The following is a 25,519-nucleotide window of genomic DNA, read 5'->3' on the forward strand; positions in this document are numbered from 1 at the left end:
CATTGAAACAGGAAACTGGGATGATTTGGAGTAGGGCTGTGCATTGGCAAGGACCTCACGATACGATGCCTACCCGGAGCGAAAACGCCTTCTTGCACTGGTGTGTCTGCACTTTACCACACTAGTTGGAGAAACAAACAAACAAACGCTTTGGTGGGAAGAGTCAAGAGTCAGAAAATAAGTAGTTCTAAGTACTACTTTAGTTTTATATTTACATAATTTTGTTCGCATGGGTTTTGTAATATAACCGAGAAATATGCTAACCATTCTTGCATCAGTTCCAGACTGGTCATTAGAAGTTACTGACCTTCGGGGCTAACCCCTTTGACTTCTGCTGAAGCAGGATGTGCGCAACAGAATAGCCTACAGATGCAACAAGATACAGTCCGAGGAGTTTTATCCAATTCGTAGCTTTATCCAATTACCCGCTGTTGAAACTATACAAGTTTCCCTCACAAACACTGATTTGGTCACTTCTCCCAGCTCCTAGCCGCTTATTTGCGTTGAGTGTTTACTCCATAGATATGAAAACGATTCACACACTGTCGCTGGCCACTCACTCGTAACTAGCTGACGTCACAATCACTAAAAGGAGGCACACATAGGCCTAGGCTACTACTATTTTGTTGACTGCTGTACCATTGAGGACTATTACAAGTTATGTCCGTCATTGGTAGGCAAAATTACTGCAATTACATGATGCTTATTAAATGTTGCCCCCAATCAATTTTTGAAATGTTTTGACGAGTAATATCATCGGTTATCGTATCGGTACTGGGCTACTGGCCACAACAAACCGATAAATATCGATTATCATTATCGGCCCTAAATTCCATATTGGTGCATGTCTATAAACAACTACATTCAGTTGAAGTGCTGCAATAGCCAGCTCCAGACACAGCCTTCAGTGTTACAGTCAGGAGTCAGCATCTGAGGCTTGCAAGAACTGACCTTGACTTAAACACTGCAGTGGATCACTGTGCATGCACACACATACACACACACACACAGAGGAAGTGAGAGACAGGAAGACAAACAGAATAGATGCGCAGTTGCAAGTTTCTTTATAAATAACTTGGCTGCCTATGAAACAAAACGTCCATGAAGTCTAATATTTGATCGTTAGCCTGAGCATTTCTGCATTTCTGTGTGTGGGCGCCTGTGTGTGTGTGTGTGTGTGTGTGTGTATCACTGCCCTCACAGATGCATCCTGCCCCAGTCTCTCACACACACACTTCCGTGCCCTTGTCTTGGACCCTACATGTGTGACCCTCTCCATCTGACCCCCTCTTCCGGTCACATCGGAGCCGTGACAGCAAGGAAGAGCGGCCTCGCTGATATGTCCCTGACATGGACGGTGCACATCGGAAATGGACCTCTCACATCGGGATGGTCACTGACCAACAGGGAGTAGCCAGAGCTGATAAGACAGACTGACTGGCAAGTGCTGCTCCATCCAATCCCAGTTCTAGGCCCTGGGTGCCGTAAAGCACTTTGAAGCCTATTTCTACTGTTAACAGCAACACTCTGTGAGTCAATTAAATTGAATTCAATTTACTCATCTGTCCTAGTTTGGACTAGCCATGTGTATGAATTGTGGTGAATAAAAAAAATGTGCTGTTACTTTTCATGTCTCTAGAATTCAGTTAAAGCTGTTGCCAAGAATTGTGAAACAGGCCTTGCTGTCACAATCACTGCTCGTGCCTATCCCCTCTCTCTATCCATTCTTCGTCCTTCCTCCCTGTAAAGTGTGTGGGCTGGGCCTCTCTCCCTCTCGCTCTCTCTCTCTCTGTAACTCATAGTAGCCATTCTTCACCTTAGTGACCCTAGAGGTCCAGAGAACACAAAAAAGCTCAGAAGATGGCCGACCCACTGAACCTGCAGCAACTTGGGCAAACATTTCTGTGAGACGTGGCGAAACCCGTGATCTCACACACACACACACACACACACACACACACACACACACACACACACACACACACACACACACACACACACACACACACACACACACACACACACACACACACACACACACACACACACACACACACACACACACACACACACACACACACACACACACACACACACACACACACACACACACACACACACTTCCTAATGTCAACTCAGACCTGAAAACTGGCTAAGCAGAGCCGAAAAGCCGTTACACAAGTTCAGCCGTGGCATGACGGCGGTTAAATGATGGGGCTTGTTATCATTTTCAATGGTTCTTTCCGTAAGAAAGATGATGGCAAGAAAGATGATGGCAACACTAGACTTCAAAAGCTAGGTAGGTTTACAACATTACAATACCAATAACAGACAGAAATATTCAACACATTTGTTCACATTGACAGCATTCCATTTCAGAAATATTTTGCTGAGGTCAGTCAAAGATTGTTGCCATCACATGACGATAGGTCATCATGCATGTTTTTTCCAGGAATTCCAAGTCAGTCACTTCAACATTGACATGCCACTCCATATTTGAGTTTCTGTATATTTTGATGTTTTGCCACCTCAAGAACATGCTTGCAAAAGCTCAACCCACCTCATACCAATCAATCTGGAGGGGGGAAAAAAACACACACACGTCCATTGTGTTTGCAACAGTTAAAGGCAGGAGAAAGCATTTTGTCCCAGAGACATGTGATTGCAAGTCAGTGTCAACGTCTGCCCAGATACCACCACAGCCGTCTGCCCATGGCGAACTTGACGGAGGCCACAGATAAAAACATAAACACTGTGTGCCAACAGACACTGACTCAGCTCATCAGAACAAGACTGACAGGTTTTCTTGTTGCTGTGACCAGTGACACAGGAGGATTTGCAGTGAACAGAGAAGTAATCAAACCTGCTTCTAGTTTGCAGGTAAAGCTCTTCACTAACAGACCATGGCAGAGTTTAAACCAGAGCTCACTCTGGTTAAAGGTGAACTAAGCACGTGTTTTAGCTTAATTTGCCTTAACTGATCAGCTTTGGAGTCATCGGAATGGTTATTTGACTTATTTTCAGTTGAATGATGGCTGTCTCACTTCCCCCTAGCGCCTGTGAGCAGAAAAACCATGCTTGCATGGTTCCACTGACAAATAGAAACACACATGTCTCACAGCCTTTCGGTCATGCTCATGACAAGGCAAACTGACCGATTGAGGAGCATTGTAAAACATACACACTAAATTTGAAGGGGAAGCTCTGCAGAGGAACCTGCAAGTGTAAAACAAGAAAACAGCGAAGAAATCGCCAAACTTGCATAGTTCCTTTTTCAATTATCCCTGCAAACAAAGCTACCTATGAATAATAGGACACGATTCAGCCCATGATCATTGTGAAAAGTTGCTTATTTGAGCTCAACAGCCAATCAAATCATTACCCTCCATTCTGTGCTCCCCAGACAGCATGCTGATAGGCTGGAATATAGTATGGCTCAGTCCGAAACCCTTTGTTTTCCTTTTACCGAATCAGAACTGTGTGCGAAGACAGAACAGAGCAGACAGCTAGACCCAGCTTATCCCAGTCACAATGTGGCATAATCATCCCATTACGGAGATCTGACCATGTGACCATCTGACTATCAATAAACACCATACTCGGCACAACTGTTGCATCTAAGTATGGATCAGATCTGTTTCTGGTGAAGAAATGTGCTGAGGCTTGAATTTTAAACTTTAAATACAACTGAAAATAGACAAGCTGGAAAGCACACAGGCAGACGAGATATCTGCTGTATCAGGACCTGCTTCAGATTCCGAAAAAAAAGATCCACAAACACATTCCGATCACAAACATGTGCGTACTTGTCCTTTTTCAATGTGTATTGAGTAACATTCAGGTACATTTCACATCACATTTCCTTTCACTGTGCAATTGGGACTCGAGTGAGCATGCAGTCCTATTGTAATCAAGGAAAGTGTGACACAGGCTATGCATTAGAACTGTGATGGTTCAGCATTCTGGGCAACCTGCTGCCTGCTTGCCTTCTAGTGGGAGCACAGGCAGCACAGACACACAACTGTCTGACAAAGGGCAAGACTTACAGTATGCCACAAATCTGACAGTTTGTATTAAATAAGCTGAGGAACTGCTGGCTTAGATAGATGGCAAAGTTTATATATGCGTGAAAGTCTGGGCATCACTGTTTTGTTTTTTTTGTTTTTTTAACTGTTGGCTGAGATAATGATTTCTCGTGGGGTAAGGCAATGTTAGAGCAGTAGGATTCTGAGGATACAATAGCTTCACTACCCAGGAAAGCTCTTCAATTCTGGCTTAGGACAGGTAAAAACAAAGAAATAACTGGACACCGAGTGGTCAGCTGGAACATCCACATCATAAGGTTCACGAATGACTGCAAAAAAAGGGTTATGTTAAGTAAGAATGTTTCCCTTGCTTATCATTAGTCATCTAGCTTCCTGATAAGGGTGAATTATACCCATGACTTGTCACCTGTTGAGTCTTGTGGTACAAGTTAAACCGTAGCCATTAGCTCGTCATTTCACACAGGTTTTACGCCCATCTTTTGTGACCTTCTGGTTGTTTCTGGGCGCGCCTATCGACGCTGATCAAAATTGACAGAATGATCATGTCATTACGAGATTAGACGGCAAGAGAGATTAGGAGCAAAACGTTACCAAACTCGCACATACTGATGTAACATACAGCACGAAATGTTACAGTGGAACAAAACGTTGACATGCCTTAGGGGTTTGCATCTGTCGCGGTTCATTTTCATCCTATAACCACATAGCCTACCGAGAGTTTACATTTTGAAGGGGACACAAATTGGAGGAGACTGAAACAAAACACATGTAAACATACCTTCTGCAATCAGCTCATCCACGGTGACCTGGTATCGGCCGACAGCAAACACCTTCCCGATGTAGTTTGTCACTCCTGTGCCCCCTCCGGACCCAGAGCCACCTCCCAGTCCGCCGCTCTCCGACTTTGGCATTCGAGAAAACTTCTTCATTCTTGATCCTGATATGAACTGTCCACTTCTCCGACCGTGCTCTTTTGAGGCTGTTATTGACAGTACCGAGACGCAGAGAAATGTTCTAACTTGCTCAGCTACCTTCTCATCTCCAGTCTTTGTCCTGCATTCTCTCTGCGACCGACTTCTTGTGGTGCCGTTGACTTCAATCACTTGAATGTCATGGCAGAGACTCTAAAATATGTAACTCGTTACCAACGACCTATAAATTGTTCCAGATGCTCACAATATTGGCAGATTTGATCAAACAAATACAGTTAGCTAGGACGCTATCTGCCACACGATAAGCTAGATAATGTCCACCACGCTGTCGATTGTAACCTAGCAAGCTAGACAGACAAGGCTAGCAAGCAGACAGGCGTTCAACAACGACCTATCTGGCTGGTTAGCTACCCTGCAGCTGAGGGTGCGACAAAAGCATTAAAAAAGGCATGCCCAAAGACGTATACAATTCTCAAATAAGCTGACAGAGAATCGCCACTACTCGCAAGCCATCTGCAGGTAAACGACACTGTGCGACGGGGGGTGTGTTACAAGGCTACGCTAGTTAGCTAGGAGCTAGCAGACTCACAAAAATACTGCCTACCGACCGCGAGTCAAGGAAACACCTCCTTCCTGCCCCACGACTTCCCCACTACCCCTTTAGTTAGCTTGCTAACAAGCTAGCGAGCTTACTGGTTTATGATGTGCTGCTGTAGGTCTATGGCTGTATCCCACTGCAGAGACAATAATGATGATATCCTAAAGACACCTTTCTCAACAACTCACGCGTTGAATACAACTTTTCTGTACAATCTGGGCCAGCAGAACTGGCCTTCCGATCCACGCACGTTTCCCTTGTCCACCTCGTTAAACTTCGAACTCTCGTGATTCGTAAATGAGTGGGAGGTTTGTTGTCTCCAATGACAGAGACTCAACAAGGAAGAAGATGCCACGACGTAGTCACATTTATGTACAATAATACATGACATTCTCCCCACCCTCGATGGAATAGCCTACACTTGCGCAAATGGTCTCTCCTCGACCATACTCACGCGTGCGCAGCATATGGCTGATACTCGATCTAGCCTACAATAACTTTATTAAAATACTGAATTAACATTTTTAATTTCACACAGCAATCTAAAGAAGGCCTATGACATTCCCGTGGGAAGTGTGACCTGCACAGTTGGCAGTGACCCCTTCACTTTCCATCAAAGCGCACAAGGAGTCTGTCTGATATTGTAACCCCCCTGAGCACGATAGGGATGTCTCGTCTTGGCTGGTTCTCTATTCAAAATGTTAACGATCAGTCATTTGAAGATAGCTGAAGTCACGGGAAGTCTTCACTAGGCTATCTGCTCTCTGTCCTCTCTTGCACGCCGCATGACATAAATACAGTAGCCTACGCTGGAATGAAGAGGCCTGAATTAATTCAGCTTTAAGCATTTCATCTGAAAATTCAATTAAAGATTGACAGGCTATTTCAGGGTCGATGACAACACGTTTTGTTCAGATTTTTATATTGTGTTTACATAGTCTCATTATGTCAACAATTCCAGATCACTACAAAATACCGAGCTTTCTTTAACTGTTGTGATTTATTATTGGCTACCTGCCTGATGAATGGGCCTACAGCTCTGTACAATATCAGAGCCCATAGCGCACTCGTGCGGCTGAATGTAGGCTACAGCCTATGGACAGCACCCGCGTTTAAAATGTACATCCATGCCGCCATGTTCAACCGTACACATTCATGCTGCTGAAATTACCCCCACCTATTCAGAAAATTACTGTCAAAGCTACAGTTTGGGGGAAATTGTTTGCTGTTATGAAGGAGAAATATGTTTGGACAGTACAGATCTGACTCATGGACCAACTTGAGTTTGCCCTCAGTTCTCACCCAAAACTGCTTGAGTTCATGATTGTATAGGCCTATAGTGCCTGTGTCCTCATAGGTTTTAATATAATTAATGAATTCGTGCATTGCAGCTGAGCATATAACATTTTCAAACTAATTACCTATTGTGATGTAGGCTACACATCTTCTAATCTGGGCAATGTTTTGACATCTAGGGTCCTCTTGCAGGGGACCCTGGGAGTGGTTTGTCATACAATATGTGACCGATTCACAATTCTTTTCTCTCAAAAAAGGGCTCATTGACTTTGTTAACACCAGGCATCTGAACACTCGAAACAAATTTTGATAATTTTAACAATTTGACTATTTTACTAAAATGACCGGCCATTAGAGTATAAAATAGTCCAGGCATATTGATCAGATGGACTGTATGTGTGCTTCTGTAGCCTACGTTAAAAACACGCACAAACACACAAATCCAACCTGCGGTCATTTCCCGATCCCACCCAGTATACAGTATATACAAAAAAAATAATTTATTCTTGGATAATCCATACCTTTCAAAAACAACTGTAATTTGAAGTGACAAAAGACACAGGTGATGATAATGCCATTAATCTTTTATTTAAACTGCACTTAAGTCATCAGGTCAGGACTTTTGTCTTGCTTGTTTGTGCAGAATTAACAAAAAGAATAAAAAGACCACACAAACACACATATTTGAAGACAGCTCCTCTAACAATTTAGCGTCAATACTTCAATACACAGCACAGACAGTACTAAACATGTGTTTATACATGATGGCAGCAGAAGTGCATCAACTTGATAGCAGTATCTATACACATCTTTATATAGCAAGAGGCACAAGGCAAGGCAACATATGGGGAAACTGGTGTTAGTCCCTACTGGTTACTTACATGCATACAATGGATGCTCTGAAAGGCACAGTATTGTAAATTATTTGGTGTAGGCCTATGTGAATCCCTGGCAACAACTGTTTGAAATTACAAATGTTACAGATGTTTTAGATATTTGTACATGCAACACAGATGGAATAGGAATGTTCATAGTGACCACTTTATTTGGCTTTTGGTCGTTCCCCATTACTGTGTTCTCTTGCCCCGATCAATGCAGGTATACATATTTCCCCAATAAATCACAGTTAAGAAGTTCTATATGCTCCACCTGTAAGTGTGTCTCAACCTCCTGACTATAGCCTATACATGATTACAAAATATTATATAGCTGCATTGTTCATTACTAAACATTATTAGTACACTTACGGTAAGGTGTGGTGACGCTTAAGTCATAGTACTTTTGCTCTGCCAAAAGAAGTGGACACTATGAAGTGAATTATAAGTACACAGTGAACGAGTAACATTCAGCATTACTATATGTAAGTGTCACTTGAGATGATAGCACAGGCATAAAAAATAAACTCAGACGTTTGCCAACTGTAATAATCATCTCATCATCAGTGGTTGAAATTCAGTCCAGAATGATCAATAATGGGATATTATGATGCAATAGGATTTTCTAAGGCGCAAGGTTAAAAACTGTGTTAAATTATGTTATGTTTAATTAAGTATTTTAGCAACAAAGTATACCGGTATATCAAAACATATCATTCAGTCCATCTAAAAGTATCTTAATAAATAAGACAACATTTAAAAATAAAGTAAAAATACAGATAAAAGTGCTCAATTTGATAGTCAACCTGATGCATGTTTGGTCAGGTTAGTGTAAAGAGAGGCAGAGCGGTGGAATTAACTACAGTACATTTCCAGTGTAACATGCACAGTAAGGGACAAGCAGTCCAACACTGATGAATGGACCACAGTAAGTGCTTCCAGCATTGTCACCAGAGCTTTTATGGGCTTTAATGGACAACCCATTGTGAGGTACATAAAAATGTCTTGCACACATCCAGATCACCACACTTGATCTACCCTACAGTAACGTGATTTCCTCAAGGTGGGAGAAAAGTCTCCATCTAAAAGTTCTTCAATATAATCATCCTGGGATATTTACTACTGAACAAAATAAGGTCGTAATTTGACGACTTTACTTTGATCTGTCTCTCTATGCTCTACACTCTAAAAAATAATGGGGCCAGTATTGGTTCAGTATTGGAACCATTTAAGCACCTTTATTTTTTCAGAGTGTATCTATGTGTGATTTTGGTCATTGGCAGATTGTTTTAAAAGCTTTGCTTTGTTTCTGAGTTTTACCCAGTACAGTTCTGTTTTTTTTTTTAATAAATCATACATGGCTGTATGATGAAATAGGCACCGATTGGGTATTAAGAAGATACTTAAGAAACTACCTGAGCAGATGATTGAGTTCTGTTTTAAAATAGCAATAGGTCCATATTTATATATTTCTTGGTCCACATTCTATAAATGCTATATGCTACGCTGATACATCACATTTACTGAAGCTAAGAGTTGGAACAGTGTCTTTATCTGTTGAGAACATAATTACCATGCTATTAGTATGTATACGTTTAAAACAATAAAACAACAATATCCTTCTGAATATTTGGTCAAAGAGTAATTTTCATTCCTATCTCTATTAATCTAATAATTTTACTCGCTCTGTCTAAACCATTTCACTGTCATCATTCGCCATCTACGGTACTTCACATGGTACTTCTCTCTCAGTACAAGAGAAGGGAACCAATAAGGCATAAAAGAGAATGGCTAATGAAATGCACTTCTGGCTTTGATCCGTGATTGTAAGCAGCATGCTGTCTCATTGCAATGCCCTGAGTGTAGACTGTATAGAGCTCCACACATTTACGAGCTTTGAGCTGCTCAATCAGAGCCGGATAGCCAATCTCCTCGATGTTGACCACCTCATCATGTACCTCTTTTTTCTCAGCTCCCTTCTCTTCTATCTCATTCCCTTGCCCTGTCCCTTTCTTTACCTCTTGAGACGGCTTGGCAGCATCCTTAGACACGGCAGTGGTTGACGGTGCTCCAGCCTTGGTCATGTTTTGGGATTGGGTTCGATCCCCTGTGCGCTCTGACTGTAACAAATCCTCTCTCTTCATACAGCTGCTCATATAGTCGTCATACGACTTTGGAGGAGATTGAAGGAGAACTAGAGGACGGTTGCCATCGGCGCCACCAGTACTGCTGCTGTCGTCAATGCCTTGATTGACCCCACTGCCAGAGCTACTTGGGTGATGGGTGTGTGTGCGCGTGTTGGTGTTGCGGCTCTCCTGAGACCCATAGTGTTGGTACATGTAGTGGTTGTAGGAGGATTCCTGATTCGAGTCGTGGAAGTGGTAGTGGGGGCGCGGGAATCTGCCAAGGCCATAGCCCACAGCGGCGCCAGCCACAGCCCCAGTGCCAGCTGCCACCACAGCCTGCCTGCCAAGGCTCTTAGACTGGACGGAGGGACCGTAGCCCATTCTCTGCACAGAGTGGGCAAATGGAGAGCCGCCCTGACCGTAGCCGGGGCCGTAAGCCCCATAAGCATAGTTCCCGCCGTAGCGAGGACTCATGATTTTGTTGTTGGGATTCCAGTAGGGGTAAGGGTTATTTCCTTGCCGTGAGTTTGTGGTTTTTTGAGTTGGGTACTCTTGCCCCCATCCACGCCCACTCACATCTTTAATCACAGGCTTCTGATGACTGGTGGACTTAGTGGACTTTGTGGACTTAGTGGACTTTGAGTTTGATTCTGTCCTACCATTGGATGAGGAGGAGGTTTTTTTAGATGAAAAGTTGAACCAGGAGGAACCCGAACTTTTGGAACCAGAACTTGACCGTCCTCCCCCTCCTCCTCTCCCCCCCCTAGCACAAACATCCACCAGGAGAGCTAAGCAGAGAGTCAGGAAAACAGCATGCTTCATGTTTTCTGGAGACAAAACACACACACACACACACACACACACACACACACACACACACACACACACACACACACACACACACACACACACACACACACACACACACACACCCACACACACACGTAAGTCTCTGAGCAAGCAAAATCAAGTTCACAGATATCTGACCAATGGTGATTTTTGGTCAGCACCCATTGAAGGTGTGCCATTCTAGTCCACTGTTGGACCACTATCTACTTTTTTATTGTGAACATATCATTATCGAATATTGTCCTTATTGTGTGTGTTTTGAATGAGAAGACTGATCAATGTACTGCATGGTAACATTTGAACACATTTTGGTCATAAAAGTTTCTATTCTATACTGCACACAATTACAATTCACTTCATAGCCTACATTGATATAACACATGCCTGTGTTATCACTGAGAGATTAATTGAAAAATGCACACGTTAACCTCTACTTGCATGTTTTATCGCAGGAATCGACTGAATTGATGACATTTCCAGTATTTTCTTCACTTAAAGTGACTAGTCACTATTCCTGGTCTGATGCCTAAACGTCAGCGTGTGAATGACATCAGATTCATCACCTAAGATGCGATGCTAAATGGGTGTGGCAGTAAGAAGATAGAGATTTTAAAAAGGGGGAGATAAAAAAAAAAAAAAAAAAAACATAGGCTACTTAGTCTGCATGCTTTATTCGCCTAAATAGTGCGTGAGAAAAACAATTAGGTATACAAATTACAGATAGGCTACCCTGGTATACTCCCCCACTAAATTATCCAGTCTACCGATTCTATATTTGTTTGCATGCTGTAATTATTTATACTAGGCCTATATATATTGATCTCGACACGTTGGCATTTGTTTACCTTTAGATTTGAGGAGCGTCTTCTCTCTCGTTGGATTTGCAATAGAAAATAACGTTGCGTGATGCTTGTCAAGGGGAGCTGTAGTCCCGAGTTGCTGCGTCATAGTGCACCAATGCCAGGGGCGGAGCTGATGGCAAGAAGATGTAGACGAATGATGTAGACGAATGATATCAAAAACGCTCCACACCATGGCGCAGAATCGTGCAAACCGTAACATCTTCTGACCGTCCACTTGATTGACCAACCAAACGTCATACCATCCGCCTTATGACATGTAGGCCTACCAGAATAATTGCCTTTTTATAAGCTGCTTTCATATACCGGTACATTAACTTAAACGTATCTTAACGTATCCAACATGTGAATTGGTGCAACAGCTGCTATACATAGCCTAGGCTAGGCCTACTCAAAGGCCTAAGCTTGGAACATGAATAGATTTAGAAACACTGTACAATGTTGAAACTTCATTAAGTGAACATTCATGAGCCTATTTGTGTCATTAGTAATAGGCCTAAGCTATATTGCTGTTGATCCATTATGGGTAGGCTGTTGCCTCGCACAAAACCAAATCATAAATTATCTGCGAGATAGCCTATATGGGAAATAGCCTGGTCACATTTTCTCTCTTTTTTAAATCATTAAGTTATAGAAGAATTCCTAGACCACTTCGGATCATTTCAAAATATATTATTATACTCTCTAGGTAAGTTTAAAAGTTTACTAGACAAATAGCTATCCCGGACTGCAGTTTGATATGTTTGATATCAACATTGCTTGAATAATGTAATGTTGCCATTAAAGCAACACTGTTCACCAGTACACAAAGCAAGGTCCATAAAGACATGGATCTCATCTCAGAGATTGGTGTGGATGAACTTGGCCTGCACAGAGTGCTGATCTCAACCCGATAGAACACCTTTGGCATGAATTAGAGCGGAAACTGAGAGCCCGTCTCCTCGCCCAACATCAGTGTGTGACCTCACAAATGCACTTCTGGAAGAATGGCCAAAAATTCCCATAAACACACCACCTTATGGAAAGCCTTCCCAGAAAAGCCGAAGCTGTTATAGCTGCAAAGGGTGGACCAACGTCATATTAAGCCCTATGGATTAAGAATGTGATGTCATGGGGGGTCAAGGTAAGTGACCCAATACTTTTGGCAATACACACACACACACACACACACACACACATACAGTACACACACACACACACACACACACACACACACACACACACACATACAGTATATGTATGGATGTATAGGTAGGCTATTGTATGCTCAGTAAAACCTTTCTTCCATGTCATGCTGTTTACAGGCCTATACCTGTAAATATTTCTATCGCCAAATGAATAAATCAAAACATGCATTTAAAACATAATGACTCTTATTTTCCAGACTGTAATGTAATTGCCCTAGGGGCACATTTATCCATTCACATTTCAGTTTCCCCCACAGTTCATGTGGTAAGACAAGGGGTTGGAGAGGTGCTTTATATTCTTCTATCTGCCAATAATGCCGGGCTTCTTGGAGACAAAATTGAGCTGGTCCATGAAAGTCCCCAACAAAGCAACAACAGAATTGTTACATGCCAAAACCTTACTTGACAAGCAGATCTCATGGTGAGGATGGTTGGTCTTTGGTTTGTGTAGGCCTAACTAAGTTCATATCCTGCCTAGTTTTTATAGGCCTATGTGCTTTTCATGGTCAAAGATGTAAAGCGTGTGAGGAAAATCAATTACATTTCACTACATCTCACTTTATTCTCAAGCATAGAGCTCTTCTATTTCTATTTTCCATTTGTAGGTGCATCACTGTATCGTCTCTGTGTTAGCCAGGTTCATCACCGAAATACCCTGGTCTGAACTGTTGAATGAGAGATTAATGGAAATAAAGAATGCCTTCTGCAGTTCAACAATCCAAGTGACTTTATTTACAGAACAGTCTCTGGGCAGAAACAATGCCATCCAAACACAGAAGAGCCAGCTCTAGAAAATAGGTGGACAAGGATGAGGTCTCTAAAGAACAAATATTGACACAACTTTGCAATTTTACAATTCGTTGTTTTTCCTTCACGGAGAATGTATTTAACCATACGCCAACTGAATATTTTAGGGTCTTTGTTTAATGATGCAGCTCTGCATTGCATCTGCATGCACTGATTTAAACAGAAGCATTGCATTACAATCTTAAATTAGACTGGCAAAGGCAACCTACCCATATACAGTAGCATTACTGTTAAATGTTCACAAGCTAAAATCCTGTGTGTCGCTTTGGACAAAAGTGTCTGCCAAATCCTATAACCATAACCAAAATCAAAGAAAGACAACAGCACTGTTGGGAACAACATTAAGTTCAGATGTTATGGTCCAAACACAGGTTATAAAAATTGTTTATCTTTAAAAGACATTCAAACAAAATATATCGCCAGTGTTGGCAGTTTGCTACAGTAATCCCAACTGGCATATAATGGAACAACGTACAATGTCCAAAACCAGAATTACATACAGGCCTACATAGTGACAATGTCCAATGAACCTTATTTATGCACGAAAGGCTATTCAGGTAGCTCATTACACAAACAGGGCTGATACACCAATTACATTAACAGGGCTGAGACAGGAAATTATTTGTGCCTGAAATTATAAAATACATTCAAAGGCAATATAGAGAATAGCCTTTCTTGACATCGTACATGGCCATGCTCAAGCCTGAATTCAGGCACCACAGCTGAACTCTATCAGGCCTGCATTAACAATAGCGACAGGTTAAAACCTGTTCCACTGGAAACAAATGAGCTACCTGAAGAGCCTGATGTGCACAAGGTCCATTGTAAAATAAACTCTCATTGTGCACAGCACTATATGAACACCAGCAAATCTACAGCAGACACAAGAGCATGTTAGGTCTTTCACAGGATCAAAGAACATATCCAGCAGCAAAAATGTATTTTTTCTCTTTTAAAGCTGGATGATCTAGCGATTTGATCTGATGGTAGCAGTGAAAACGGCTAGGACATATCAGAAACCATTTCAGTTGGAGTGCTAGAAAGTTAGACAAGGATGTCAACCTACTCTATAACATCTTAAGTTTTTATATTAATTTGCTTAGCAGACATTAAAGTCTTCGTTCAATCTAGTACAAAGAGTAGACCTTAAATTCACCTTAACATATGGCATTGTGTACAGTTATTGAAATAACTGTCCCTTTGAAACCATACCTATAAAAGTGCATGTAAATATCATTACTTTCTGTCATAGAGCATTATGCATAACATTACATTATGGCTGATTCAAAAAACATGAAATGTTGATCCATGCATTACAGCGACTTCTTTCTGCTTTATCTGACCTGCGTTATATTGCCGTTCAATACCTCGCTGGCCTGGATTTGAACCCACAGCACCAGCAGGAGAGGGTGCGGCTAGCAGGGAGGGCTAAAACAAAAGGATACTAACGTCTTTCACTAGCACCTCTCTTCAGGTGTCGATGACTGAGGTTTCTTCACTGTATAGCACTGTGCCCTGCTTGCTACTGTTAGACTTGCCTCAGTCCACAAAGGACCTTGAACACACCAAACCTGATTTTTTTTTTTTATCACAAGAAAATATAACTTAGACTAACCAAGTATGGCTAGTGGAGTGAAATGTAGTAAGACGACTCAAGTCTTCAGCTGGTGAATGGATATTACAAACCCAGGCATGACAATGAGCAATGTGTGCTTCCTGTTGTCCTACAGTACATACAAACACCACAGTGATCACGCTACAACTTGAAATGCAGGTACGAGGGAATATCTGTTGATAAATAAAGAGACACAAACAACAACTCACAAAACAAACTGTTAGTTATTTCAGTAGTAGGCAGTCGATCACACGAGCAGGAAAGAAAGAACACGTCACAAAGACATCCACGCACAGCCACAGTTTCCAGCACGCTTTTGCCAGTGACGTTTCCGCACTCACAGAGTGACCTAAGACGAAATGTCATCCCGATAAGTGCTATCCCAACTTAGACACTGCATTGTTTTACATTCATTCATATGTTAAATGTTTAAAGCTGAACTATTCACACCAAAAATCAAGCTTGTGTTAGATCCCATGATCTACATTGGGTACAATACATTATTTTTAGTTTCAACATGCTAAATTTAGTAAGTGGGACAGTTTGACTTAATCATGCTTTATCTTAATTGGCTTTCATAATAGAAATGTGAGAGCAGTCCTACATTCATTTACAGTAGAAATAGCTTTAGGGTTTTCATATTGCAAGGGACAAGATGACGTTGAGAAGTTTAGGAATAATTTATACATAACTTAAAACAATTTCAAGTGAAGATTCAGTCTCTACAGGGAGAGTTATAATAGACAAGATCACCTATTATTTCCTTCAGATTATAGTTCACCCTGTATTGCAAATACAGCTATGTCAAGGGCCAGCAGCTGCCCATGAACTGTTTCAAAGAGGAGAGGAGCAGGGTTTAGATAGGCTAGGTACTGCCAACCAGAGAATTGAGTTATGCTGGCAAAAGAAAAAAAAAACACAGACACCAATTTTAAGTAAAAGTATTTGTCCTGATGAGAATGCACATTTTCCAAATATCAAGATCATGATTCCCTTTTTGACCGACAACATATTGCAGTGTTGGCTATTGGTGATTATTTACACCTGGCCAGTGACATGGGGAGACAAATACATTTCCTCTATGGCATTATCATTCAGAATCTACTGACCTATGTGACTACAGTATGATACTCCAGGGACTGTATCTTTCCCAAGAAGTGAGTGCATATTAAAGTGTAGCTTACAGCACTTTGTTAACTTCCTTGGTCAAATGCACTGGTTTAGAAACTTATGTTGAAGTTCTCTGTAAGGGTACATTAATCCCTCCCTCTCTCCCAGTCTGCAAAATGACTCCATGAAAATAGTGTCATTTAAAAACAAAAAAAAAAGAAAAAAAAGAAAAATTCAAATCAGTTATCCCTTCAATATCATTGTTGTTCTTTCCTCTAAACGTTATTTAATAATGTTTTTAACAAATTATGTATTAATTAATTAGTCCATTTACTGTCAGTGCAAACATTTTTCAAACGTTATCTCGATAGCTTTGCAACACTCTAATGAATTAGTTAAACTCAACAGCCTCCTCATCCTGAATGTTGATTAGTGCATTCAATAACAGATTTTTTTTTTTTTTCCTGCATGTCAAGAACCAAAAATGTCTCACGGGAGGCCAGTGGTCTCAGTGCGAGAGCAACAGGCTGAGCAGCAGTGAGACGGTGCTGGACAGCAGTAGCATCACGCCCTGGTTAAGGGGCCCCAGCTTCACCCCGCCACCGCGGGCTTTGTAGTCGTTGTCGTTGCTTCGTTCTCCGACCTGCTGCTGCTGCTGCTGCTGCTGCTCCGCCACACGCTCTGTGTAGACCATGTAGAGCTCGATGCACTTGCGGGCCTTCAGCTGCTCGATCAGTGCCGGGTAGCCAATCTGCATGATGCTGACCACCTCCTCCTCTCCTTCTGCCTTCTCCTCCTCCTCCTCCGCCGCCTTCTCAGGCTCCTGTTTGCTCTCCTCCTCGATGACAGTGGTGTTGGAGACGGTCACCGGGGTCCCGTCTGTGGCGTTCTGGGATTGGGCCGTTGCTGCGGTGCTGACGTTGCCAATGGGCTCAGAGTCAGCGGGGACAGGCGCCGGGGTGCTGCTGGCGCTTTCCTCGGGGGCCTGTTGTGCCAAGGCCACTGGCTCGTCCGCCTGGAGCTCCTCTCTGCCGATGCCGCCTCCCTGCCGCAGGCTCCTCTTGCTGCGCAGCAGGTCGCTCCTCTTCATGCAGCTGTCCATAAACGTGTCGTAGCCTTGCGGTGGGGGGCTCAGCAGAACCGGAGGGGGGTTGCCGCCTTGACCGCCCTGCCCTTCACCGCCAGCGCCGGCCTGGCCAGAGTCACCGCCGGCGGCACCTCCACCACCCTCCTGGGGCCTGCCGGAGTAGCTGGAGCCGTATCGGCGGTACATGTAGTGGTTGTAGTAGTACTCCTCCTGGGGGTTATGGAAGTGGAAGTGGGGACGTGGGAAGCTGCCCAGGCCGTAGCCCAGGGCCATGCCAGCCACGGCTCCAGCACCAGCTGCCATCACCGCCTGCCGGCCAAAGCCCCTGGACTGGACAGAGGGGTTGTAGCCCATGTTCTGCACGGAATGGGCGAATGGAGAGCCGCCCTGGCCGTAGCCCTGGCCGTAGCCCTGGCCGTAACCCCGGGAGCCGTAACCGTAATTGCTCCCGTAGCCAGGACTCATGATCTTGTTGTTAGGGTTCCAGTAGGGGTAAGGGTTCCCCTGAGGGTAGCTGCCTCCAGCTGCGCCGACTCCAGCTCCACCAGGGTACGATCCACCTCCACCACCTCCAGCATATCCACCTCCCCTCACTGGATACCCGGGATATGATCCCCCAGCTGGATATGGATTGGCTGCACCGCCAGGGTTCACCCTGCCAGGGTAACTGCCAGCTCCTGGATAGGCACCCTGGCCAGGGACTGGGTTAGCCCTCCCAGGGTACACACCACCAGGGTAGGATCCCTGGTTTGGGTATGAGGGCCTGCCAGGGTAAGGTGGTGGGGCACCTGCTCCAGGATATGGGGGTGGGGCTCCAGCTCCAGGATATGGAGGCGGAGCACCAGCTCCTGGGTAACGGGGAGGAGATCCAGCACCTGGATATGGGGGTGGGGCACCAGCTCCCGGATAAGGAGGCGGTGCTCCAGCTCCAGGATACGGCGGAGGGTTCTGTGGAGGGTTCTGCGGTTGCCGCGGGTAATTTGCCGGCTGTGACTGGCTTGGTCGCCTTGCCGAAGATGATGACGACCCACTGCTGCTAGTGCGGGAGCCGGTGGAGGAGGTCTTGCGGCCCCAGCTGAAACCACCACTCTTGAATCCACCACCACCACCTCTTCTGGCCGACACACTGACCAGAAGAGCCAGGGAGAGAACCAGCAGTGTGACAGGCTTCATTTCTATGGGAAAAAGAGTGTGAAAGATAGTTGTTGAAAAGTTCTGATGATAATCTATCCATAAACTACAGGAACGTCTGTCTGTCTGTGTGTGAGTGTGTCTGTGTGTTAACCGTATATCTGTTGAACTATTCATCCGTTCGAAAGTGTCTTGCTACAGGCACGAGTGAGGGCAGTGCCAAGTTGACGTTGTTTGGATAAATAATGCAAAACATTTTCTTGGTAAAATTAGCTTTCTCTGCTTTACTGTAGCTACTCCCCCTCTCACACAGCACACATCAGGACCAGAGACCGAGAGGGTATGCAGGGTTTTGCCAGCACTGGATTAGGGCACAGCACGGGTCAAGATGCAAGATGTTTGGATGATTATCATGTCGGACATCAACAGATAAAGATAAAGAATCCCTGTATGCAGTTTGCTTGCATAAATCATCATTGCATCATCACATGAGTCACATTGTTACAAATCTCTGATGATGCAAATTTCTGAAAGTTATTCAATAAACTTTCAAAAAACGTTTAACTCAAAACAGCTTTTAGACTTAGGTCATTTTGATCAGTAAAAATGTCACATACGGCCATGCCTAAATTCTGCTTACTACAGATTAATTATAGGCTAATATGTTATAATATTCAGTTAATATTCAGTTTTCATTATTGAATGCTTGAATTATGCTTTTCTATTTTTAAAACGGGCATCAATGTGGACATGCAATTGGGCTACAGGTTTTCTACAGGAATGTTTGAACTAGTAGTAGTAGTAATAATGCTAATAATAATGATGATGATGATGATGATGATGATGATGATGATGATGATGATGATGATGATGATAATAATAAGTGCATTTCAAGGCACCCGAGATCGCTTAACAAATGAACAAAATAATTGAAACAAAAAAGTACAAAATTACAAAAATTACAAAATATTATAATCATTATAACTAAATGCTGCAGAATTTGGCTACATTAGTAGAAATAATAATGGTTACACTGTATCTGAACAATAGCTAAATCTGTCTAGTCCATAAATCCAATAGCTGGATGACACAGTGTGACATAGGGGAGTATCATGAGCAACTAATGTAACATAAAGGAGAAACTGATATAAGACTAGTCTAGTCTAGTTAGAGGCCATAAAGCTACATGTTGTAGCAGTGACTGAGTGGAGACAGAATACTGTAAGCCTGCCCAGTACAGATAGCTGTATAGTGATCAATTTAGATAAGTGTTTCTTAACTGGTGGGTTGGGACCCAAAAGTGGGTCGCGGAACCATTCTGAGTGGGTCGAGAAGCTTGTGGTTAAAAATAAATACATAAATAAATACAATTTAAAAGGCTGTCATGTTAGACATATTGTAACGGTAAATGCAAGTAGGCTGTGATCCTGAATATTTGAAGTAAGCTAGGATATTGTAACGGTAAATGCAAGTAGGCTGTGATCCTGAATATTTGAAGTAAGCTAGGATATGGATTTACTTAAATTGAGGACAAAATCAGACGGAAACCCCAGTGTGTGGTGTGCAGTGAATTGCTGGCACATGAGAGCTTCAAACATCAAAACTAATATGGCACATGGAACAAGGCACCCCTGTCAAAGCAAACCTGTCGAGTACTTTGAAAAGAGACATCAGGAGTTTAAGATTTCACAAATTTAACACCAAACATTTGCATGATCCAAACAGGTCTACATGCACTTTGTGTGTCTTACCATTTAGCTCACCATGTCCATTGAACCTGAACTATAACCAAAGATCCGCTTTAACCCTCTCTGCTATAACTATACAAATATATTTGGGTTTCAACTTTCTGAACATGGAAAATTGTTGGTCCCAAAGCCAGACCAATTAAGAAACACTGGTCTAGATCATGCTACGGACTATCAACTGTCATCCTTTCTAGAAGAAACAAGAACAGTCACGCGAACGCACGCACTTGCTCCCGTCAAGTAATGTTAACCGAAGTGAAACCTAAGTCCAGCATTTGCATTCTGAGCAGGATCCGATCCACATGACCACATAATGAGGATCAAGACATGGTGACACACAGGACAGACCGATTACAATATCCTGTTCTATCAGAGGGAGTATACACAACTTTCAGTTGAAAAGACAGCACCAAATGGACCAAGCACCAATGGACCGAGTGTCAGTTTCTATCTTCTAGAGTGTTTCTTGGCATGAATAAACCTTCTTATCTATGGATGCTAGGCACGCATTTTGTTTACAATTCCATCCTTGATTTAGAATCACTCTTGCCTATTTAGAATTCATTAGGGTCATAGATACGGTCTCTGCCATCATTGTTATGGTTAATATTAGAATCTTCTCATTCTGTGCGCTCAGGAGGATTCCATGTCGAGAGCTGTAAAATTCCATGGAGCTTAGACTAATGAACAATATCACGCGAGGGTGGACGAAGCATTGTGCCGTCCCGCGTGCTGGCAAGGCAAGGTCCTATTTCATGCTGGTAAGTCAGCGCGTTTCCAGTGTGTGACAATCTTTGGTGACACAGTGCGTCATAAATAGTCTAGCTAACGGATTACAGTCTTATTAAAATGTAACAAGGAAGAATCGAGTAGGCTACGTGATACAAGGATACACATTGTTCAATAATTATTCTACTGAAATAAATTCCCTCAATATCGTATTGACAGATGAAGGAAGCTAGAATGAGGAAAGTAGCTAACGTACTGTCTGCCGCAAACGTAATATTCTGAGTTTAACTTATACTAACATTAGGCGATCCTAACGGACTGTCAGTTATTACAGCCTGTAACGATAGAATGCTCAAAAAATGTCACGGCTTTCTTTACAATTAATTACACTGTATCGACCAAGATTATTTGTAATGACTTAACTATCATAGATTGATGTATAATAGTAACAACAACCTAATGTTTAACAACGTTAGCATAATATAGCATAACGTTAGCTGGTAATGCTTAACGTAACAGCAAGCAAGCAAGCGAGGTATGTTTCATAACATTGCTAGGGGTATTCGACAACACAAGTGTACGTTCGCCAAAAATAAAAATCCAAGATAAAGCTACCACCGTATGAATACAACCGAAAACAAATGTCTGCCTACCTTATCCCGTTAAATTGTCCACGCTGTTTAAGACAAACGCTTGGGTGTTATGTGTCAACAGCGAGAGAATATCTACTAGGGGACGGACTCTGGTCAACACCACCACCACCAGGCAAGATGGGAAAAAAGTTTCCACTGATGTAATTTCCGGTGAAGCACCCGATGGATTTGGTCATTCACTGTGGAGTTCTTTTTTCCTTTTTTTATTTATTTTTTATTTTTTTATTCTTTATTAATGAAAATTCAACATAGGCCTACAAGTCAAAATCATAAGGACATAACAAATCCACGTATACAAGACACTAGAATGGGGGAAGAAACAATACAGAAGTAGCCTAGTTAGTGAATCAATAATAATAATAATAATAATAATAATAAAACACTGTAATTCACAATGACAATCATTTTCACATAGGCCTATCTGGAGACACTTTCCTGGCTACCTTATTTTTTTTTACTTTTTGGAGTGACAATATAACATTTTAAATTCATTTTTCATTTTTCATTTCGTATTTCTCCATTTAAAACAATGTAGTCTATATGATATTTACCCATAATAATAATGATATTAAAAGGAAGTGTTTACATTACAGTTTACATCAGTGGACATAAAAGGCATGGATCTTCACAGCTAACCCAATAATTACATGCATATAAACATTTATCTGATATCATCTACAAAAATGACATGGTTCAACCTCAAATTTCAATCTCTTTTTAAGAAAGTCGCCAACTACTGTAGATATATTTTATTAATCGTTTTGAAATTAGTTTCTTTAACCTTGGGGGGTTAAATAATAATAATTATTATTATTATTATTTTAACTCTTATTTATTATCAGTTCTGGTAAACTGTTTTAATACTTGAACACCTTGATTATTTTTGAATTTTTGATAATTTTAAGTAGTGGTATGGGGATTGCCTTGCGAATCTTATTATATTCATTCTGGGTGCAATGTAAGTTATATTTAGGCTATTTCTAAGGGATATATGATCCAATCATTTTCCATTTCTATCCATTAGCCTATGTCTGTTATAATAAAGTGCCTTTTTCAAACCATTCCTTCTTAAAAAGAGACGCATTATGAAAAAAAGTGTCTAGATTTTTTTAGTATTGATTTTATTACTCTATATGAGCCCAATATTGAAAATCAGTTGGAATTTTTTAAAAATATGCTTTTATGTAGAAGTTATGTTATTGTCCACGTATGTGGACAGTGCGCAACAAAGGGGTAAAAAAGGATAAAATGTAATGACAGAAAATGTGGAAACTATGGCCCTCTACTTCCTCCATACTACCCACCCAGCCCTCTACTACCCCCATACTACCCACCCACCTCTCTACTACCTCCATACTACCCGCCCAACCCCTCTACTACCCCCATTATTGCTCACAGACCCTCACCCACCCCTCTACTACCCCCATATTACCCACCTCTACTACCACCACTACCCAACCATCCCTCTACTACGTCCATACTACCCACCCCTCTACTACTAATCCACCCACACCTCTAGTACTCTCATACCCACCCCTCTACTACCCACCCAACCCTCTACTACCCCCATATTACCATACCACCTTGGCATTACCACATGTAATTAGGTCATTATTTATAAATATGTTTACCAAATGTTTGTTTCTTTGTAATTTAAAGCAATTAAAATCATATTTGAAAAAAAAAAAAAAAAAAGTCCTAGTTACAAAATCTAATTTTTGGCCATTTAACTCCTCTGTTGCGCAACGTCCACATACGGGGACAGTTGCTTTTTAGGGTCTACAATCTCTATTTTACATCCGATTTAATTTCTGAAAACATAGAGTTGTTCAACACACTCTCCTGTACAGCATAATATTTTTTTTACATGATTTTGCCTTCTTGAGTACTAGCTTTTTAAAGATATGCCTGGAGCATTCAGCATATGGCCATTACTGTCACTCATGTTGAATTGATGATGTCATCAAGCAGTCAATATTCCAAATATAAGATGATACATATTGCTAATATATTGCCAAGGACCTACTAAAACTGCCCTGAAGTGGATTGGTGTATATCAACATGATAAATAAGTAGAAAACAGAGTTAAAGTTACTGTCCACGCATGTGGACGTTGCGCATGAAAGGGTTAAAAGAAACGGTGCAAACTATTGTGCCAGTGCTTACGAAGCCTGGATGTGAGCCGATATCCCATCATGGGGAAGGTTAAGGCCTTGATAATACAGTTATCAGATCCAAACGACACATGAAATTGAACATGGCCATACTGGACAAGTTGGTACATAAGAAAATACAAATAACTGGCTGCAGCCACTGTGCCACCTTGGAACATATAGCAACAACCTCATGGCATCATTATAAGCCACCTTTAGCCTCTGCATACTTTTCACTCTGTAGGAAGACCAGAGATTACCTGTATATAGGGGGGTAACTTAGGCCCTGAACAGATAGAAAAGACATGGCCAAGATATTTTAGTTCCTTCGTCATTTCTCAGGATCCATCAGAGAGATAAAAAGTAGGAAAGGACAATTTCCTGTCCTCCCTAGATCTCACTACCATGGGCTTACTTTTTTTTGGCGTTATAGTAAAGCGTTACTCTATTAATCCACAAAGTTGATCCATGAGGAGGAAAGTTATGGGTAAATATCATCTTCCAAAACAAAAGAATCTGTGTATTTGAAATTTGACAATTTCACCGGCAACTTTTATAGGCCTACATCAAAATCACATTTCAACAAAAAATCAAGCCCTCCTATTTTTTTTACTGTAATCAAAATCAGGACCTTCAAGGATCACAAGGTACGTACAACCAATACAAGGGTGCAAACAATGCAATCCACATAGTCTAAGAAATTACCCATTAGGTGTGGAGATGCTATTCTTATTTTCGATCCAACTGTTTTGGCAACCATTTTGGAAATATGTCAATACAAATTTTGCCACGGCCTAAATTGAATGTCATCATCCAGAAATTTTCGTCCATGTCTCAAGGATACCAAAAATGAAGAAACCTCAATAACTGATTTTGTTAAGGGGTCCAATCTAATTTTGCAAGTTTTTCCCTCTTATTTCCGAATTTGGTTGATTGTCAAATCATGGATGCCACAACAAAGGTTTAAACATACTCACTAATCTTAAACAAACAACTTTATATGGTTAAAAAAATGGTGTACAACACCAGAAATACGAAACGAAAATACAGTAACATGAGTAGTCACACGACCAAGTATGGTGAGAAAAAATAAAACGTGGTGCATTTCTAAGTGGGTAAGAGGGATAACTATGTTGTGTGGCGGAATAACACTTGGGAGCACTTAGACCCGGCGCAGTAATATCATCACTCTTGCACTTTCAGTTTCACTTTGGAGTGAGGATATTACTGGGCTAGCTAAGTGCAATCAAAGTAGCGCCGCGCACCAGAGCCAGTGAGTGTTGCATTGAAACGTGAGAGGTACTGTATGGATCAACTCGTCTTAGTTAAGGGAATAACGTTGTTTAATATGAAAAAACGGTGAAGTGTTCCTTTAAAAAAATAACTACATTTAGGGTACTTGGCTACGCAAACGCAACAAGGTTTCCATCACAGCACAGCACACGTTCAATGAATGAATGAATGAAAGCAGCTGCCTTGTCTCGCAATAAACAGCAGGTGGAAATCCCGACACTTTCAACTAAGCTTACATGAAGCTAATAGTGAACCATCAAAACCCCCCCAGATGTCTACAACAGATGCCTAATAAAAAATAAAGACCTGCCTCGAGTACAAGCCTGCCTTAAATAAAGGCCTGTGCTTTGCACAGCCTAAGTAAATAAAAGACCTCGGCCACAATTTGAGGATTTACGGTATTTTAACAAATTATAACTTCTTT

General features: G+C 41.8%; 4 protein-coding genes across 7 annotated transcripts in view; 1 reads left to right on the forward strand and 3 right to left on the reverse strand.

Annotated features, from left to right (window-relative positions):
- Positions 1–5,962, reverse strand: part of bmp2k (BMP2 inducible kinase) — a 60,691-nt gene extending 54,729 nt beyond the window's left edge. Inside the window, exon 1 of one of the 3 annotated variants that reach the window (XM_062543023.1) lies at positions 4,825–5,962. In XM_062543023.1, the coding sequence (XP_062399007.1) occupies positions 4,825–4,975 (151 nt within the window). In that variant the 5' untranslated portion in view covers positions 4,976–5,962. The remainder of the gene's footprint in view (positions 1–4,824) is intronic. The other 2 variants (XM_062543022.1, XM_062543024.1) reach the window with 2 other exon arrangements.
- A 2,607-nt stretch (positions 5,963–8,569) lies between these two features.
- On the reverse strand, positions 8,570–11,656 carry LOC134089574 (uncharacterized). The gene is made up of 2 exons (XM_062544025.1): positions 11,568–11,656; positions 8,570–10,700 (listed from the first exon to the last, which is right to left on the reverse strand). Exon 2 carries the CDS (start codon positions 10,693–10,695, stop codon positions 9,496–9,498), a length of 1,200 nt encoding a protein of 399 aa, XP_062400009.1. The 5' UTR covers positions 10,696–10,700; positions 11,568–11,656; the 3' UTR covers positions 8,570–9,495.
- Positions 11,657–13,470: 1,814 nt separating this feature from the next.
- Positions 13,471–21,747, reverse strand: LOC134088861 (trithorax group protein osa-like). Its single transcript, XM_062543027.1, has 2 exons — positions 21,650–21,747; positions 13,471–18,563 (listed from the first exon to the last, which is right to left on the reverse strand). The coding sequence occupies exon 2, from the start codon at positions 18,559–18,561 to the stop codon at positions 16,810–16,812; it is 1,752 nt and encodes a 583-aa protein (XP_062399011.1). The 5' UTR covers positions 18,562–18,563; positions 21,650–21,747; the 3' UTR covers positions 13,471–16,809.
- The window catches only part of LOC134088860 (phospholipase DDHD2-like), a 13,854-nt gene continuing 9,239 nt past the window's right edge, over positions 20,905–25,519 (forward strand). For both annotated transcript variants that reach the window (XM_062543025.1, XM_062543026.1), the window contains exon 1: positions 20,905–21,028. The gene's annotated coding sequence lies outside the window, so the exon portion shown is untranslated. The remainder of the gene's footprint in view (positions 21,029–25,519) is intronic.

This window comes from Sardina pilchardus, chromosome 8, assembly GCF_963854185.1.
Source record: "Sardina pilchardus chromosome 8, fSarPil1.1, whole genome shotgun sequence".
NCBI lineage: Eukaryota > Metazoa > Chordata > Actinopteri > Clupeiformes > Clupeidae > Sardina > Sardina pilchardus.